Source organism: Petaurus breviceps, unplaced genomic scaffold (assembly GCF_028583685.1).
Source record: "Petaurus breviceps papuanus isolate PSGF00001 unplaced genomic scaffold, PetGlider_PUasm1.0 171, whole genome shotgun sequence".
Classification (NCBI taxonomy): Eukaryota; Metazoa; Chordata; class Mammalia; order Diprotodontia; family Petauridae; genus Petaurus; species Petaurus breviceps.
This window is the reverse complement of record NW_027185754.1, coordinates 8025069-8039095: the sequence shown is the minus strand read 5'-3', so window position 1 is coordinate 8039095 and position 14027 is coordinate 8025069. Positions and strand designations below refer to the sequence as shown.

The 14027-nt window shown below is 37.7% G+C and overlaps 1 protein-coding gene and 1 pseudogene across 4 annotated transcripts in view; both read left to right on the top strand.

Moving 5' to 3' along the window:
- The first annotated feature begins 740 nt into the window (after positions 1-740).
- Positions 741-1413, top strand: LOC138157262 (large ribosomal subunit protein eL19-like; annotated as a pseudogene).
- A 5476-nt stretch (positions 1414-6889) lies between these two features.
- CNEP1R1 (CTD nuclear envelope phosphatase 1 regulatory subunit 1) overlaps positions 6890-14027 on the top strand; it is a 10448-nt gene continuing 3310 nt past the window's right edge. The window contains exons 1-3 of one of the 4 annotated variants that reach the window (XM_069082536.1): positions 6890-6947; positions 8738-8809; positions 13037-13110. In XM_069082536.1, coding sequence (XP_068938637.1) covers positions 6905-6947; positions 8738-8809; positions 13037-13110 — 189 coding nt within the window. In that variant the 5' untranslated portion in view covers positions 6890-6904. Of the gene's footprint in view, positions 6948-7024; positions 7165-7264; positions 7580-8737; positions 8810-13036; positions 13111-14027 lie in introns of those variants that run through there. The other 3 variants (XM_069082537.1, XM_069082538.1, XM_069082539.1) reach the window with 3 other exon arrangements.

Here is a 14027-nt window from a genome sequence, read left to right as displayed (position 1 = left end):
ATATTTGTAATCTCTATAGGCATTGTGAATATGGCATTGCTGATACACATGCACACTAAATAGGGTATCTCACCCTACAGGAGAGTAGGAAAAGGGGATGAGAGGGGAGATGATGGAAGGAAGGGCAGGTTGGGGGGCAGGGAAGTTAGAAGCACACACTTTTGAAAAGGAACAGGGTCAAAGTAGAGAATAGAACAAGTGGGGAGCGGGATAGGATAGAGGGAAATATAGCCATTCTTTCACAATATATCCACTTTGGAAATGTTTTGCATAGCTACATGTGTAAAACTTATATTGAATTGCCTATCTTCCCAGCAAGGGTGGGTGACAAGGGAGGAAGGGAATGAATCTGGAATTCAAAGTTTTAAAATCAAATGTTTAAAAATATATATATATATATATATATTATTTTTTTTACATGCAAACTGGGAAATAAGATATACAGGCACTGGGGTATAGATATCCATCTTGTCCTACTGGAAAGTCAGAGGAGGGATCGGGGAGGATATAAGAGAGAGCAAATTGGGGGAGGGGGTATACCGTGGGATCACTGTTTTGGGGTGGTGGGTAGGGGAGAGACAGAAAGAAAATTTGTAACTCAAAATCATGTGGAAATAAATGATGTAAACTAAAACCATATATACATAGAAACATAAAATATATAAACCTAAAATTTAAAAAAATTTTTAAAAAGTTGAATGAGGCTCTCTCCTTTCCTTTTCCATGCTGCAGCTGCAGCCATGAGTATGCTCAGGCTTCAGAAGAGGCTTCCCTCTACTTGTCCTTCGATGTGGAAAGAAGAAGGTATGGCTTGACCCAAATGAGATCAATGAAATTGCCAATGCCAATTCCTGTAAGCAAATCCAGAAGCTGATTAAAGATGGGCTTATCATCCGGAAGCCCGTTACTGTGCACTCTTGTGCCAGATGCTGAAAAAAAATACTCTTGCTCGACGGAAGGGCAGGCACATGGATATTAGTAAGACAAAGGGTACTGCCAATGCTCATAAGCCTGAGAAGGTGACCTGGATGAGGTGAATGAGGATTCTTCACTGTCTGCTTTGAAGATATTGTGAATCCAAAAAGATTGACAGCCACATGTACCACAGCCTGTACTTGAAAGTGAAGGGAAATGTGTTCAAGAATAAGCAAATCCTGATGGAGCATATTCATAAAGTAAAGGCAGACAAGGCCTGGAAGAAGCTCTTGCCTGACCAGGCTGAAGCTCACAGGTCTAATACTAAGGAAGCACGAAAGTGTTGGGAAGAGCATCTGCAGGCTAAGAGAGCGGAGATCATCAAGACTTTGTCTAAAGAGGAGGAGACTAAAAAATGATCCTCCCCTATCTTCTCTGTACATAGTACCCTTCTTTTTGGCATATGCAATAAAAATGGACAACTGTCAAAAAAAAAAAGTTGAAGGAACAGTTGAACTTCCTGTTGCTTGTAGGAAGTTGATGAGAGGAGAATCAGAAGAGGAGAGTAGTGGTTTCCATCAAAGACAACTGAGAGAGCTGACTGAAGTCAAACTATGTCTGATTCTTGAGGGTTGAGGAAAGCAGAATCCTCAGCCTGGGTGAAAAGCTAACTGAGCTTATTGTTCTTTATTGTCATTGGCAGTCTGGAAGGGGGGAACCTCTCAGATGCTTGTGTTGATTCTGTGTATAAAAGGAGGGTGAAAAAAAATGGGCAAAATAGGCTTTGTACATTTTTGTTGTGAGAGGAATTTATTAGAGAAGAATGATTGCTTTACTGAGAGCTGATTGGAGTGCATAAAATCCTCACATTTGCTGAGAATTGTGCTTATTGGGGAAGAGTGATTGCTTTGCTAAGAGCTGATTGTATAGCATAGAGCACTCTGTTGTTAATAGAGCTGCCTGGGGGAAAACCCAACATTGCCCTGTGGTTTGTCTATGTTTCCGTTTATTGTTCTTTGTGGCTTTAGAAAGGGAACCCCTCATAGCCCATAGACAGCCTACCTGCTTGATTTATCAGATTCCATACTTTAAAAAAAACCCAGCATTTCACTGGGAAATTATACTGGTATGACTTTACTAAAAGAGGTCAACACTGCTATGTTGTAGTTCATTTTCAGTCATATCTGACTTTTTATGACCCCATTTGAGATTTTCTTGGCAAAAATACTGGAAGGGTTTGCTATCTCTTCCAGCTCCTTTCATTGATGAGGAATCTGAGGTGAACAGGGCTAATTAAGTGACCTGCCCAGGACCACACAGCTAGTAAGTATGTTAAGACCAACTTTAAACTCAGGTCTTCCTGATTCCAAGTTCTAGCTACCCCTTAATGCTGCTAGAGTGGACTAGTGGAGCAGAGAAGAGCAGCACTTAAAAGGACAACGGAGAGGAGTGACATGTGCCACAGAAGGCTCCCTAAAAGAGATCTCCGATATCTAGCCAGGTCTGCAGTCCAGAGTTATAAGATGCTCTGAGTACATAGACTTCTCTACTCTTTTGCCTCACTCACTGCTAGGTTTGTTTTTTGAATAGATTTTTGTTAATGTCTTTTGATTTTATATTACCTAGATTTGCTCTGTATCCCTCCCTTACTCTTCCCAAAGAACAATCTCATACAAGAATTTTTTTAAAAAATATATTTTATTTTCCCCATTTACATGTAAAGACAATTTTTAATATTCATTTTTTAAAAAATGTTGAATCTCTCACCTTCCTCCCCCCCCGAGACAATAAGCAATTTGATATAGGTTATACATGCTCAATCTAGCAATACATATTAGTTATGTTGTAAAAGAAAACACAGACTTAAATTTTAAAAAATACATTAAGTGAAAAATAGTATGCTTCGATTTGCATTCAGATTCTGTCAGTTCTTTCTCTGGGGATGGATAGCATTTTTCATCTTGAGTCCTTTGGAATTGTCCATCCATACAACAATTTAAAAAAGAAAAAGAGAAAAAGTTCATTAAAACCAATCAACACATTGAAAAATAATCTGACATTATGCAATAGCTATGAACTCAAACTTTTGCAAAGGAACAGGAGAGGTATCGTCTCATATCTCTTCTTGGGACCAAGTTTGTTCTTTATCATTTTGCAACATTCAATTTAGATTATTTTGTGGCTCTTATTTTTTCCATTTATCTCACAGTAATTGTGTATATTGGCTTTTTTTGGATCTGATTAGTTCACTTTGTATGAATTTGTGTAAATCTTTCCATGTTTCTATGTATTCATCATGCTTGTTTCTTACATGATGATATTGTTATATTCGTATAAAAAATTTGGTTTAGCCATATCCTAATTCATGGGTATTTATTATCTTTCCAGTTCTTTTTGTGGCGATACCACAAAAAGTATTACCAAAAAATATTTTGTGACCAGGGAGCCCTTCTTTTTCTCGATGACCTTTTTGAAATATATCACTGCTAGATTTCTATGAGAGGATGCCCATTCTCCCCTACTATCCCTGCTTACATTAATAGGAGATCATGATCTAAGTTTATGGATGATCTATTTTAATTATTTTTTCTTCCATTAAATAATTTTTATGATTATTATTCTTATAACTTGTCATTTAGCAAATACTTCATATGTAAGAATTAATGATGTCCCAAATAAGAGGTAAGAGAAGATATCTCCCTGCACTCCTTTACAGAGGCAGGGGATCTACAGGTATAGAACATTGCCTGTCTTATGAGATTTGTTCAATGTATTGATCAGTTTTCCTTATTTTTTTCTCTCTTTTAACACTTTTTTTTCCCAAAAAATTTTTTGTTATATGGAATGACTGTCTTGGAGAGGTGAGTTGGTATACAGGGAGAAATTTATGCTATGTAAAAACAAGATCAATAAGTCTTTTTTTTTAAGGGGGTAAATATTATCATTGTGACAGCTATTTATAACAAAAATTTTACACCAATAGCGGCTCAGGAGCTACAGTGGTGTGTTGTTAGAATGTATCCTCTTATATCAGATAGCAATAATTACCCAGATAGTAATACTTTTGGTGACTACTTCTCAAATTGTTGTAGGATTCAAATGAGATAATGTATGTAAAAGACTTCACCATCCTTAATAAGTGCTTTATTATTATTAATTATTATATCATACCCAATACCTCTAGGACTTTGAGACTTGAGTTGTAGTCACATTGCTGCCCCTCTAGTGACACTATTCCAGTGTGTCAACATGGTTATGATGAGGTGAACAAGCTAACCCCAGCCCAGGAATAGAAAAAGACTGGAGAGAATTGGGGTCGATGCCATATTATAGATATAAGCACAGAGATAACATTGCTTAACACTAAGTTTAAGAATATAAATGTTAAATTTTTTTTAAAACAAAGTTTATATAACTTTTACAAAGAGGTGGATTCAGATGGAGATATAATGGAAGCATTTTATTTACTTGCTTTTAATTTGTTAAAATGCATACTCTGATACTGTTTTTCTTTTTATCTAACTAGTTAACTGTGAAAGGAGGGAAAAGGCAAACCCGGGCAACTTAAAAAGCTTTTAAAATGGGGTCTTGGTTTGGGATTTTCATTACAGTTCTCTGATAAGAGAAAAGGACTTGGACTATGATCCTAGAAAAGTGAGGACATTCTGACTGACTGTGTCCTGGCTTTTGGATGAGTTTATTGTAAGATCTATACTCTTTGGATGAAGTTCTATAAAAGCCTACAGAGACAAGAACAAAGAACTGAAACTTTGGATTTGTGAAATTTAAGGACCCAGTAGATGCTGATGCTGCCATTTAAGAAACTTATTTTGTTTGTCTATAGAATTATAGTGTAGTAGAATGAATATGAATTTGGAGTCTGGACCTGAGCCTGAACTTCAGGAAAGTCTCCTGGAAGAGAAGAGATAGGTGGTTCCCACTTTCAGAGAATCCTGCTTCCCACTAGAAGATACTGCACTCCTGGTCTCCATCTCCAATAATGGAACCTTTACTCTCTCTCTCTCTCTCACACACACACACACACACACACACACAAACATACACGACTAGAAGGAATAAAAAATACTTCTTGCTCTTTATTGTCATATCCAAATCCTTCCTCCATCACCCTCATTCAGCAATCTTTCCTCCTAGGTTCACTGTCTGTCTATTCAAATCCTGTTTGCTGTCATCTGCCAGCCGCCAGGTCACTCTTCCTCCTTTCTTAAACAGTTCAGTAGCTGGTTCACAGTCTTCCTTAACCCCCAACCCCTGCCTTCATGGAGTGGATTTCAATGTGCACCTTAAGCACCCTTGCCTCCCAGCTCATCAATCTCTTAGTTCTTATAATCTATATTTTCACTTTAATTCAATCACACACAGGTGTGATCATATCCTTTATCTCACTATTATCTCCCTCCTCTCATTCTCATGATCCAGAACTTTGAAATTCCTGGAATTAGAAGTTGGAAACCTACTTTCCAATCCTCCAACAGCTACTGTGACCACGGGCAGCTGCTTAACCTTCCACGTTTCTTCATCTATAAAATAAGACTGGTAAGAATTAGAATCATAGATTTGGATCTGGAAGAGACCTGAGAAGTACAACTCCTTTATTTTACAGATGAAACAGATACAGACAAAGAGAAGCAACTTATCTAAGACCACACAGATACCTATAATATCTACTTGCCAAGTTGTTGTAAAGTTCAAAGGGGAAATGCCTATAAAGGGCTTCACCAACTTTAAGAAGTGCTTTACTTTTAAATTATTACTTATTACTAATTATATTTATTTTTAAAGTATTATTAAATCATATCCAATCATTAATAGAATAAAGCTTCTCCAATAGAATATAAGTTCCTTTAAGTCAGCAACAGGTTTTGTTTGTTTATATTATTAGGATCTGACACAAAGTAAGTACCTAACGAATGCTTGTTGAATGAATGAGTGAGTGAATGAATGAATGGCATCAGGATTCAGTCAATTCAAAGGTTTACCTCATCTCTGAGACAGGCAGCACAATGGACAGACCTGGAGCCAGGAAGAGCTGAGTTTGAATTTGGCCTTAGACATTTATTAACTGTATGACTGAGCAAGTCATTTAAATTCTATTTACCTCAATTTCCTCATCAGAGAAATGGGAGCAATAATAGCACCTACCTCACAGGGTTGTTGTAAAGATAGAAATGTTTGATAATATTTATAACACAAGTTATATAAAGGCAAGCTATACAGGGAGTAGGGAGACATGTCATCAAATTGCCTTCAAAGTCAGCCTTTTAATAAGGTTGACTGCTCAGTCCTACTCCTGAAGACATCCTCAACTTGTAAAATTATCATTTTTAAGGTATTTTTAAAGAGATTTATTTCATTTTTTGGCTCAGTATTTGGTTAATTAGTGGTTGTTGTAAATGTTACTTTCATAGTGACAGATATTTTAAAATGATTATTGACTTTAATGAAGGCAATATGTGTGATTTGTCTCTCCCACATTGTACCTGACAAGATGCACTGCAATCAGTCAACAAGCATTAAGCACCTACTATGTATCAGACAGAAGGCCTGTTTAGTTGAACTGCATAATGCAAGTGTGGAAAGATGGTTTGGGACAGGTTGTAAAGGACTTGGAAAAATGCAAGAGGAGTTTATAGTTTATCTTGGGGGGAGGGGACGGGAGAGGACGGCAAGAGGAAACCACTGTGGTTAGCAGAGTACAGATTTCTTGTACTCTGTACCCTTGGTGCCTGGGAAAATGCTCTCTAGAGATATAGGGAAAGTAGAAAGGAAGAACAAGCCTGAAGGGGATGTTCAGGACAGTACTTTCCAGGCACTGGAGGAAAAGCAGACCCTGCAGACCAAGACAGGGAGGCGTTTGACAGGGTGCAGTTCCGCACCAGTGCAGCGGGAGGAGCCAGACCAGAGCAGGCGCAACTCCTCCTAGAGGTATTCTCTCACTTGGGGTGAGGGGGAGGAGCCCGATCCTAAAATGGCACGGCGGCGAGCGTTCTCCCTAGCCAATGGAAAGCCAGGTTAGTTTGGGGGTATGGTCCTGGGGCCCAATGAGAGAGGTGGGTGTAGGCGATGGGCAGCCGGGCGCGGAGGAGGGGGTGAGGAACGGTTGGAACCGAGGCTGTCTGAGGGGTTGAGGGGGGTGCCGCGGGGCTGAGGCCGGGGTCGGGATGCAGACGGGGCAGCGGCAGTGACTGGAGCTGCCGCCCGACATGAACTCGCTGGAGCAAGCGGAAGGTAGAGACGCCGCACACTCGTGTCTGCCTATCCCCGCCCAGTCGGAGGCTGTTCCGCTCAGCAGGCAGAGGATGGGGTGGGAGGGAAGTGGGAAGCTGAGACCCCACCCCCGGGGCGTCCGGGAAGCCTGGGCCCAGAGGAGCCCGGGCCCCGATGGAGGAGAGGTGGTAGGGCGAGGCGGAGGCACGTCCTGCCGGGAAGCCTCTGGGTCCTCCCAGGAGCCCCCGCGACAGCCCCGGCCCGGTCACTCCATTTCGGGGAAAGGGCTTCGGACTGCCGGTCTAGCTGTCTTGATTGGTGTCGTGCTGTGTGTGTGTGTGTGTGTGTGTGTGTGTATTTGTATGTTTCTTTTCCCAAGTTTAGATCATTAAAGGACTCTGATTTTGCCTCACCATGGTTTCTGATACTAGCCGCGGTAAGAAAGGTCTTGTCGACTCTCCTTTTTGAATGAAAACAGAATTGAAGCTGGCAACCCCATGTAAATTCGTGTCTTAGACTCGTGTTTAGATCTCATGCCCAGGCGCGTCTTTTTAAGTTTGAAAGAACAGCTTCTCCGGTGGGGGAGGGCAGGGGGCCGTCGGAGTTAAATGACCCGTCCGGGATCACACAGCTAGTAAATGTCTGCGGTGAGATTTGAACTTAGGTTCTCCTGATTCCGGGGCTAGTGCTCTGTCACACTGCACCACTTACTGCCCCACGTTTTATGTTCTCTTAAAGAATATGAAGAGGGGCGGGGGAGGGTGGAGAGAATCTGTAGGGAAAGCTCTGTATGGACATTCCTTCGGCAGATGCAGATCAGCAACTAACGAAATTTATAGTCTTGAAAGTTGTCTGGGTCATTGAGAGATCAACCAGCTTGCTAGTATGTATGGGACAGAGGCAGGACTTGAATCCAAGGCCTCTTGACTCGCAAGTCCATCCCTCCATTTCTCTTCTCTCTCAAGTTGAGGGGATCGCTCTTTGTAAATAATTTAAAAGCTATGTTCACTTTATGGGAGTGCTTTGAGCTAGTCATTTGTTGTTTAAAAAAAATGATACAGCTATTAATTCTATGAAGTTGAATTTGAACAGCCCTTATAACTTGCTTAAGGATAGACATGTTCATGGAAGGGGAAGTGCTTTTCAAATAAATTATAAACAACTGTTTAAGTCATTTATATGTTTGTAAAGCCAATGTCAAGTATTTAGAGCATAGAATAAATTACAAGCAAAATTAAAACTCCATGGGTTGTTCAATAAAATGTTGTTACTATGTGTTTAATTTCCAGTATCAAAGGATTAAAGAGAAGTGAAAGCTTAGCTGACTCTTCTTTCAGTCGGTAGCAGAGGGAACTCAGTTGGATGTTCAACTCTGTTGACTGTCACTTAATATTAACAATGTATAGCATTTCAGTAAGATGCCTCAGTTTCCCCAACTGTTCAATGGCAAGAAATCATTCTTAGTGCTTAAAGCTGAGATAATGAATAATATGTAACTTAATGAGTGGATGTAAACATTTTGTAATAATTATAGTTCAGCTTAATAGACAAAACCAATATCAATGACTAGTATTCTTAAATGTTTTTGCCTTAGATCTCAAGGCTTTTGAGAGAAGACTTACTGAATATATTTCTTGTTTACAACCTGCTACAGGACGTTGGAGAAGTAAGTTAGTTGAATGTTTTCTAAGGGAAGAGGAATTAAATTCAGTATTTTCCCCTTCTGTAGGAGTAATTTACTATGTCACAAATTTTGTGTAGAAAATGCACTTTGCAAGATACCACTTTGACTTTTCCATTAAAATCAACTATTAATCAACTATCTTTGTCATTAAAATGTTTACATTTGTAATTGTTTTTTTTATTTAAAATAAGTGTAATAAAAATGCCCTGAACTTATGGCATTTTAGGGTACACACAATTTCCTAAATTATTAGTAATAATAGAAATTTTAATTAGAAGAAACATTGTAGAGACCATGAAGTGGAAAAGAGAGCCAGTATATAGTAAGTGGTCTTTTAGTACACATTTATGGCAATTAAGGTAACATGCAGATCTTCTGTCATCTTCATTAGTGTGTAATGTACTTCAAACATAGTACAAAATTTAGTTTAAAATACACAGTTTTCTGTGGAAACTTAAAGATTAAAAAAATGTGATAACATGGACAAATCTCAGCATTTAGTCTGTTCTGTACATGTTCTGAATGATTAATAGCCTCAATTTCTTAGACTGTTGCTATGTAAAATATGAAGATCTCACTATCTTAATACCATTTTTTAGAATTGTATACCTCCAAGATATGGAACTTTGAAATTTCACTCTCCAAGCACAACTTCCAATTTTTCCAACTCTCTTATCATGTTAAATCTACTCTTTACCATTTTATGATCTCCAGTCTTTTGATCCATCCATTCCTATTCTTCAGGTCTCTTCTTCTGTTTCCAACCTTACTCTAATCAGCTGCTTCTCTCTCTCTCTCTCTCTCTCTCTCTGTCTCTCTCTCTCTCTCTCTCTCTGTCTCTCTGTCTCTCTCTCTATGTATGTGTGTGTGTATGTGTATGTATATATATATCCTGACTCTGGCTTCACTCAATGCCATTCCTAATCTTGAGCTACGAATCTATCCCTTTACTGTTTCTCTAACTACCTCTGCAGAATACCTTGTCACCCTAACTATCCATCAGTCATGGCCTATGAATTCTCATCCCAAAATTAACTCCCTCATCCATTTTCTCTAGGTCAACTCATACAATCACATAATTGGACCCTATCTACTGCTTGCCAATATAACATCCTTATTGGCTTCATTTCTTATAGCTGCTAAACATTTTAAACATTTTTCTCTCCTCACTGCCTAACTTCATCCCCATTTAGAGAATAAGGTATAGCTTCCTCCTTCACTAAGAGATTAGGATCATTAAACATGAGCTCTTTCAGCTCTCTTTCATTCCTCATAGATTGTAGTATCATCACCCCCAGTCTTTATTGTGGTCACAAGAGAAGAGGTTCTCACTACTGTTCAGCAATGCCCTTGATCCCATTCCATTCCACTTCTTTGAGACTTTGCTCCAGCAGTCAACAGATCTAATGCATCTTCATTTTTTGCCTTGATACCAGCCAATAGTCATGTTTACTGTAATTAAAAAAAAAAAAACTTGTTTCCTTCTATCATACCACCTTTCTCTAGTTTACTGCTAAACTTTTAAAAAGTTGTTTATATGCACCTCTGTGGCCTCACTACTTACTCTATTCTCATTCCCTTTAATTAATTGATAACTATTTATTAAACACCTGTTATATGCCAGGAACTATGCTAGGCACTGAGGTTTACATGTACAAGGAAAGAAACAGTCCTTACTTTTAATGAGCTTACATTTTAACCCCTTGCAGTCAGCCTTCTGTCCCAACCATGGTACTGAAACAGTTCTCTCAGAAGTTACCAATGATGAAATTTAATTGCCATATCCAATGGCCATTTTTTTTTCATTCACATGACCTTTTGACCTCTGGAGTTTTTGACACCACCCACTCCTACTGGATATTTTCCCTATCACTTTCAAGACATCTGACTCTCTTGATTCTCTTACCTGTCTTAATCTCTCCATTTGCCAAAATAATTTTTTTTTGCTATATAGATCTGGTCATGAACAAAAAAGATCAACTGTCTTCAGTGGCTCCCTATTGTCTGTTTTGCCTGGCATCTAAGAATCTCCTCTATCTTACGCCATTTTGTCTTAATACCCATAGGGCACTAAACAGGCCAAAATACTATTTCCCCTGAATATGCCTATGTTCTACTCTGTAAGTTTACTCATTCAGTTCCCCATTTCTAGAATATCTTTCTTGCTCTTCATCACCTGTTGAATTCCTGCCTTGCTTTTAAAACTTGAACTGAAATCAGCCAACTGTAGCACTTTGCTTTGAAACTGTTTGATATGCTTGTACATCAAAAGCCATGTTATAATTTTCCTTATAGCCTTTTCCCACTACTAGATTGTAAACTGCCTGAGGGCATGGATTATTTCTTATCTAAACTTTGCATGTCACTACCTACCACAGTAGTTGCTTAATGCTCCAAACATAGTAGGAACATAATGAATATTTGTTAAATGAATGAATAGCTCCTACATTACACCTCAGAAAATCTGTAAATCCAAATATCAAGTAATATACATATAATTATATATTAACACATGATTTTTCCCACACTACTAACTGAATCTGTTGAATGAAAACACTTATCATGGGTTTATTAATCTTTCTGCCTTTTAAAATGTTTGCTTTCAAATCAGTTTAAATAACTTTATCATGACTACTTCTTTAGGAGAAACTGGTGGCCAGGACTGTAGTGTACATTTTATCAGACCTTGTTAGAACAATCCTTTATATGTACTGACTAATACTAATGGTTAAACAAAGAAAATGATTAAATAGAATTCTCAAAGGATTGAATAGTTTGGTTAATTGGTTAACAGGTTTAACCTGAAAACTGATTTTGTTTTAACCATTAAAGTAAAATCTCTTTTTCCCCCCAGAACTCATACAACATTTATTGTTTAAGTTTGCCATCTTATATGGGCGTAGTTCATGGCACTCCAGAATAGTAACATCAAAGAGCACTGATCAGAGATCACCATAACAGATATGATAAGAATGAAAGCATTTGAAATATTGGGAATATTACCAAAATGTTACACAGAGACATTGATATGAGCACATGCTATTGGACAAAATGATGCAGTAGACTTGTACAGTGCAGAATTGCCACAGACCTTCAATTTGTAAAAAATGTAGTATCAAGAAAAATCTTTTAAAATTATATTAGTATGCTTTCCTACCTAAGCATAGCATAATGAACATAATTTAATCTTTGAAGATTCAGAATCATACATTTGTTCAGACTTAGTTTTGAATGTCATTTATATTAAAGTACTACTGAAATAAGATAATGTGATAATGTGTATGAGGACATTTTTAAAAGTTACAAAGAGCCATATAAATGTATGGTATTATTATTATGGATTTATGGCATTCTCCATATCCTCTGGAATTAATTTAAAATTATCACATCTCTAAAATACACGAATTATCATTTGATTTGCCTCTGAAAGTGTGTAGCAAAAAAAAAATCTGTATAGACTTTTTTCTCATATTCTGATAATGTCAACTTCATTTCATTCTTTTTTAAATCTGCACATGCTTTTTAAATTAGATTAAACTAAATTAGACTAAATATCTTCTCCTCAATCTGCATAGTTGTATTTTGGGTGTTTTCCTTAACTTAAAAAAAAATTAATGTGAATTTTTTTTTATTATGGTAGAGTTGTATTTTGACTTTTTAGAATTTCCAAAATAGGTATACTTAACCCTGGGAATCTTGCTTTCACAGAAGTATTGCTTTTTTCCTACCTGTAATTTATACTCTATACAGTACCTTGAAGAAAATGCTGACCTTTGGTTGACTTTTTTCTTTAATTGATTCATCTGAATTTATTAAAGAGGAAAAATCTTTTAATGGTAGTCCTTAAGGGGCTCTCAGGTATGATGTTTTAATTTTATTTCTAGATTCAATATGTGTTTTTATGTCATATTTACAATTTACATGATTGTTTTTGTTTTTCTTAGGGTTTTTTTTGTTTGTTTTTAAACTTTTTAAATTCTAAGAAACTCAAGCCAGAATGGGGCATCTGTGTCTCACTTAAATATTGGAAGTTCACAGTGGAGGTCATATGATATGGCAAGTCATGAGAACTTAGGTTACTCCTTTCTAGGGCTAATGTACTCTCTACTCAGTACTGCCTCCTGCAACTTTCATTTATTAGTAACTGATTTATCTGATATTGTGTAAGAAGTTTATTTATTTACTAATTTGGTTTTTATCTTTTATTAGTGATTCTTATAGTGGTGTCTGTCTGTACAGCTACTGGTGCCTGGAACTGGTTGATAGATCCTGAGACACAAAAGGTAGAAGTAATTTGGTTTTGTTTTTCTTTGTTTTTGTTTTTGTTTTGTTTTAAGAAAAATGCATAATGCTAATGAAGACTTTTTTATGTTTGTTTACCAAAAGCAAAATATTTGGTAGCAATTTTTACAGGGAAAAACAAACTATGTTATTTTCATCTATGATATTACTTGATATAAAACTCTTTGTTCAGAATTTATAAACTGCAAGTTTATTGTCAGTAAGTTTTGTTTGTTTTTCAATATAGCACCCTTATAGCTTTTCAGCATAGCACCCTATGAGAGTAATAATGTTTTGATTTTCACAATTTGAAAAATCTCAGGTTTTTCCCTATTAAGAAGGTCACCAGGGGAGCGGCTAGGTGGCACAGTGAATAGAGCACCAGCTCTGGAATCAGAAGGACCTGAGTTCAAATCTGGCCTCAGACACTTAACACTTACCAGCCATGTGACTTTGGGCAAGTTACTTAACCCCAATTGCCCTCCAAAAAGCAAAAAAACCCCCACAAAAATAAGAAGGTCACCAGGGCTGCTACATGGCACAGTGAATAGAGCACCAGCCCTGGAGTCAGGAGGACCAGAGTTCAAATCTGTCCTCAGACACCTAACACTTACTAGCTGTGAGACCTTGGGCAAGTCACTTAACCACAATCGCCCTGCCTTCTCCCCTCCAAAAAGCCAAAAAAAAAAAAGTCACCTATGGAAAGTGTACCTATAACTTTTTAAGCAATATAAAAAGAAAATTCAGTGATACAGTCCTAATTTTCTCCTGTAAATGGAACCCTAGAATCTTTACGTAACTCAAGAGCTTCCTCAATATGTAACGTCATCAATGATGCCACCTGGGATCGAGGATCAAAAGAAGAGCCCCTGGAGCTGGGCCTGGGCCTGGCGGGATGCCGTACTCTCCGCCGTCCTCT